General features: G+C 32.1%; 1 protein-coding gene across 1 annotated transcript; it reads left to right on the top strand.

The window, feature by feature from the left end:
• The first annotated feature begins 2,145 nt into the window (after positions 1–2,145).
• LOC143042126 (toll-like receptor 4) lies at positions 2,146–4,767 on the top strand. The gene has a single exon (XM_076214381.1). The coding sequence runs from the start codon at positions 2,155–2,157 to the stop codon at positions 4,681–4,683; it is 2,529 nt and encodes an 842-aa protein (XP_076070496.1). The 5' UTR covers positions 2,146–2,154; the 3' UTR covers positions 4,684–4,767.
• Positions 4,768–6,388: the final 1,621 nt, after the last annotated feature.

Raw genomic sequence — 6,388 nt, 5'->3', positions numbered from 1 at the left:
TTAACCAATCATATTCCTAGAAATATAGAATAGGTAAGATAATATAACGATACTGTTGTCAGGTCATTGAACATGACATATTCTGGTATCAATATTGATTCACTCGTGGAGTAATTGCATCGGACAGATAAACACATCTATTGTAAAACCAGTTGTTGGCATGACACGGGTTATACTTTTCAAACGGGAGGGATTGTACATGATTTTCATATGATTCATATTTGCTTAGTTTCTTTTGTTTCCTACTCTGACATCGGACTCGGACTTGTTTTTAAACTGCGTTTGACTGTGCGTATTGCTATTCGTTTCTTTTTTCTACATTGGCTAGAGGTTTAAGATCTCACAAAACATGTTTAACCCCGCTATATTTTTGCAACTGTCCCAAGTCAAGAGTCTCTGGTCTTTGTTAGTGTTGTATGGGTTTTTTAATTTTAGTTTATTTATATGTTTTACAGTTGAGTGTGACGTCACTTTTCACAGAACTAGTACACAATTTTATTAAGAGGCTAGCTTAGCACCACCTCCGGGTGTGGGATTTTCTCGCTGCGTTGAAGACCCATTGGTGGCCTTCTGCTGTTGTTTGCTTTTTGGTCGTGTTGTAGTCTCTTCGACATATTTCCCATTTCCATTCTCAATTTTATTTACAAATATGTAAGTAAGGTTGATTAACGATTTCTTTTGAGCATGACCCAAATGGTTTGTGTGATTTGTAGAGATATGGTGTTCGGACGTGTTTGTCAGTGAAACTCACGTGAGAGAGGTACTTGTGTCCTTTTAACTGCTGGGTGACGTCGTGCACGGAGCTGGTACACGTAAAGTCTTTAATTTGTTAGGACCATCAATAAAAAAGTACGTTGACTGATTTTTCGAACGTGTTTTAATGATTCACTTTGAATACATAATTTCTAAATTACCCATTACAATCGAAATAGTTTTTTATGCAATGTTCAATGCTCATTTTAACTTTCGTAGGTGTTATATTTGTAAGCATTTTATTTTATCTAGGAAGGGGTATAACGCTCGGTATAAAGATATTAAGTTATAGCTATTGACCAATATAATCTTATATAATCTTTTTTATCTTGACAATTGTTTTTCTGTTCCAGAGAAAAATGGAATTCTGTAGTGTTCTGTATAGATTAAGACTACGTCACATATAGTAAGAGAAGTTATAAAGACGTTTTGAGGTTCCAACTCAAAATTCGACATATTTGTAATCCGTAATATATGATAAATGTATTATATATTTCTCTTGTTTTTCCTAATACACAATATATATACATATCATATATATGGTATATATGTTAGTTGTCAGCTTTTATTTGAGCGAAAATATTTTACGATTTACTATTTGTCAAATATTCAGCTCCTCTAAAAGGTCTAACGAGCTGTCAAATATAAAAAAAATGTAAAACGAACAAAAAAACGAGTACAAGGCAAATTCAGTTGGCACTATAAAATCTGTTAAATAATATATATGTGTCATAAAAATGCATGACAACAAATGCATAAATATTAAGTGTCAATGCCACAGGTACATTTTTATAGATATTGAGGTCAAGAAAATTCCATAGGTTAAAATCCTAGTTCTGAAATGATTTATATCCAATTTACTAAAATAACACTACAGTGAAACAGTAACTACATATCATTATAAAATCACAACTACTGAAATTGATCTGTATCTTATTACTCTTAACCATTGTAACCAAAGATTTACGTGATCTTACGTCTATACCTATTTTATTACAAAAGTATTTTATTTCTTACATCCACGTCCCTGTAAATTGTGTACGGTTAGAAATGCTGTGTAAATGACTGCTGTGCCATCTTTGAAAATTGCTGTCATGTGACAGTTCTCGACACTTACTAGTACATAACAAATCAGATCGACAAAGACGAAATATAATGACAGAATTTTTGAAGGCAGGAGCAGCATATTGACGTCACTCTAGTATTTAAACTAGTTTCAGATTTTGACAAAAGAAGAAGGTAAGTGTAATAATTTGTTAAAATTTAATGTCAACGAGTATCTGGCAGGTCAATTTACGCGATTAAAAGGGGCTTTTTTAATAATGCAAATATAATTAAATAAAATAAGGGACTTTTCTGTATGATATAAATATATATTTTATTTACAGACACAGACTACTTATGGGATATCTTGCTAATGTACTTGTTCTCTTGCTTTACATTGGGTGTGTATACGTCGCTGGCAGAAAATGCGAGTTCGAAATCAGATGCCAGTGTTTCTACAATAATGGAAAACAAGTTTATAAAGCAGATTGTTCAAATGCACACCTAACACACATTCCAGATTTTCCCAGAAGTATCAATGTGATTATATTGGATAACAATTTCATAAAAACTATACCAGATAGTCATTTTAGGAACAACAATAAACTGTGTAAGATTAGTTTATTGAATAATAAACTGAAAGTTTTGAGGAAAGACGCATTTTACGGAGCCTATAACCTCACAGAATTGACGCTTTACAAGAACGAAATAAAAGATGTAGACGAGAATGCTTTCATGTCCATACCTGCTCTGAAATATTTAAACATTAAGAGGAATCAAATTGATTGGATGAAACTTAATATAACTTTTCCATATTCCTTGCAAACCTTGGAAATTGACTTACAAATACAAGAACAAGATCATATTTTTGACAGTTTCAAAGGACTTGTCAATCTGAAAACCTTGGACATTTCTGGATTGTCCGGTAAATGCGAATGTGAAACAATGACTCCGGAAACCTTCCGAAATATCCCAAATTTAATTCATCTTGATATTTCCGCTTGCAAAATCTCTAATATCTATAGAGGAACATTAAAATTTATGTCAAACCTCACATTTCTAGACGCCTCTTTTAACTTTTGTCTTAAATTTGCAGGGGCAGAGAATATTACCTATGATCTTCAAACAACGTCTATTAAGATTTTGAAATTAAACAAAATTCATCGAACTTTTGAGCCCGATACAATTGTTTTGAAATCACATATACGTAGTTTAAGATACACCAATCTGACTGAGTTGCACGCTGATAGCAACAGAATTCAGCTTTTCGAGAAGGATGCCTTACTATTACTTCCCCCTACGTTAAAAAGTATTTATGTATCGGACAATATGTTCGGTGTTGGGAGTTATTTTTATGATTTTTCCGCAGAACAAATACATGTTACTTTCATAAACATCTCATTCCAGTTCAGCAGTCATAATTTTCAGGATTTACATGATGAAATATGTGTCAAAAAGGACCAAACAGCTCCTTTACCAGTATTATATCAGTCATCTAATCAAAATAAAGTACAACGTCAAGGACAATTGAAATACAATACAACGCCGTTTTCAATTCCTTTCAGATTACAAAAACTTATTTTCAGAAACAATTTGTTTCGATTTAAAATAGAAGCGAATAATGTGTCAGATAATTCATTAGAATATCTTGATTGTGGATTTAATCTTTTTTATTCCTGGATTGGACCTCTCCTTACTTACAAGAAACTAATTCACCTTGATCTTTCCAACAATTTTTGTTCCAACGTGTCGAAGGATTTTTTTAGGAGTTCCCCAAATTTAAATTCATTACTTATACAGAATAATTTACTGGGATTTGTTCTCATCGATGACATGCATGGTGAAATACTCCAGCATATTCCTAAGCTGGAAATATTGAATTTAGCAGACAATCGAATACCGTATTTACCATTCAACTTTTTCAAATTTCAAACAATGCTCCTAGAAATTAACCTTGGTGGTAATTTACTGGAGGACATGGGTTTTCAAATAAGTCATATGCAAAATCTTTCGTATTTAGATCTTTCCAAGAATAGATTTTCAAGTCTAAATTCCACGGCGTGTGGTCAACTTGAAACGGTTATAAAGTCAAATCCAAACTTGACAGTGAATTTGAGTGATAATCCTTTGATCTGTTCGTGCGACACCATACAGTTTATCAAATGGATGTCACAAACTAAAATAAAATTTACAAAGTTACAAAGTTATAAATGTAAATTGTACAACGGCAATAAGGAATTATTGAAAGAACCAAAAAGGGTATATGAAATTCTAAAAAAGAAGTGTTACTCTTACACAGGCTTACTTGTTGTATTATCAATCTTCATTATATTTTTCTTCTTGATCTTGTTATGCGGTCTTGTCTATAGATACAGGTGGAAATTACGATTCATGTATTATATGACAAAGAATAAATATCAGAATTTATCAAGAAAACAGCCAGATGACGAGGAGTATGAATACGATGCTTTTATCTCATATGAAGAAGAAGATGCAGCTTTTGTACATAATCATCTGCTTTTAAATCTAGAAGAAGATGCAAAACTGAAATTGTGTATCCACAAGAGAGACTTTCAACCAGGTAAGGATATTACCACAAACATTACTTCTGGAATTCGTAATAGTCGAAATGTGGTTGCAATATTATCGAAGACCTATCTTGAATCATACTGGTGTATGTTCGAATATAATATGGCACGCATGGAGGGCATATATTCAAGAGATTGCGAAAATATGTTTATCCTGGTTTCTCTTGTGGACTTGTCAGAAATTAATTTGCCTTTATGTGTTCTTGAAAAAGTACATAAACAGTCGTACATTAAATATCCTAATGATCCATCAGGTAACACTTTATTCTGGGATAAATTAAAGGAAGTACTGAAATGACAACAGAAGTCAAAAATTGTGTTTGGTTTTAGTAAAACGAATTTAGTTAAACTCCGTTTTTGTTATATAACTGTTTATCCTCATACTCTCATATTATATCATATCACGGATTACAAATGTGTCGAGTTTTGTAATTGAATAACAACACAGATATGTCAGTATATAGTCAGGAAATTGCCGGAGATATATAACACGTTTTTATCTTAAATTAGAACCCCAACAACGTCATCATAACACCTGTTACTATGTGACGAAGTCAAAAACTATACAGATCACTAAAGAATGTCACAGGCTCACCGAGGGAAAAATGACGTGCATTCGTCAATAATACATTTTTAATACAAAATCACGCAATTTACATTCAAATACTTAGATGTAATGTTTTAAAGTGTTATTATAAATTATTTCATACACGAAAAAAACATGTTTGCAGAAAATAACAAAAGCCACATACGCATACAAACACAAACCATGAAATCTAAAAACTTTATTGAAAACATTTTCTCAGTAACAGAAAAAAATTGTCAAGGTAAGAAAGGTGCATTTAGATTGATCATCAAAACATTAAGAAACATTAAACATGTGATAAATATATATGCTGGAATGTGAATGTTTAACAGAAACCTGCACTAGAAAAACATTAAGACAGTGGTCATCTGTAATATATGTGTAATTCAGGTCTTAGACAGGGTATATACTGTGAGATTCCCGGCTTAGGCTTATATCCCCTTCGCTTTCAGCACATTTAACTAAAATCATTGATTAATAGCATAATGTGATGTTGAATTTTGATGACGTAAGGCCTGTTTTTTTCTTCTTTTTTTTTGGCTTTTAATAATATTGGGTTCTTTCATATAACACTTAAACAATATTTATTCAGCAAAATAGACAGAAATGGATAGGAAACAACAATGCAATGCAACGTTAAAATTTAAAAGGTGGCAGTATTTGCATACCAATACGAAATACTCATCTGAAAAAAGTCCTAAGTCCGAAACTGTTGTTCAGTGGCTGTTGTTTGCTGATGTGGTTCATAAGTATTTCTCATTTCTAGTTTTTTTTATATCGATTAGACCGTTGGTTTTCCTGTTTGAATTGTTTAACACCCGTCATTTTGGAGCCTTTTTTTCTTGCTGTTCGGTGTTAGCCAAGGCTCCGTGTTAAAGGCCGTACCTTGACCTATAATTGTTTTACTTACACATTGTGACTGTCTCGTTGGCTCTTATACCAAATCTTCTTATTTACAATGACACATGTTCGGGAATAGTATAACTCGAAGGTAAATGGCATGTGTTGTCATTGTATACTTTATCATCGAAGATATTTTTTGTATACACAGCCTTTACTTGAATATACATTCCGATCTACATGATCTATATCAAGACAACTCTTTTAAGTATAGTCATCTTGTACACACACATATCTAAATTTGATCCTCTTTAAACAAAAATTTAAAAAAAAAACTTGAGAAGGAATTTGATTCTTTTTTATTGTTACCTTCTTGCGTATGTTCTTACAGATGAAGTGACTTACACGACTTGGTTAAAATAAATGCATATCAATTCCAACAAGGCATAATGCATTTATCCTGAGAATGAGGAAGTATAAAACCATTATTACTTTCATATCTGAGCATAAAACTCTTTAACCTGATTAATGGATTATTAACGAGAAATATTTTATCACTTCTCTGCTTAGAACTCTT

This window comes from Mytilus galloprovincialis, chromosome 8 (genome assembly GCF_965363235.1).
Source record: "Mytilus galloprovincialis chromosome 8, xbMytGall1.hap1.1, whole genome shotgun sequence".
Classification (NCBI taxonomy): domain Eukaryota; kingdom Metazoa; phylum Mollusca; class Bivalvia; order Mytilida; family Mytilidae; genus Mytilus; species Mytilus galloprovincialis.
This window is presented reverse-complemented; position numbering and strand designations above follow the sequence as displayed.

Coding starts and splice junctions, on each gene's coding strand:
- LOC143042126 (XM_076214381.1), top strand. CDS start 2,155: ATGGGATATCTTGCTAATGTACTTGTTCTCTTGCTTTACATTGGGTGT.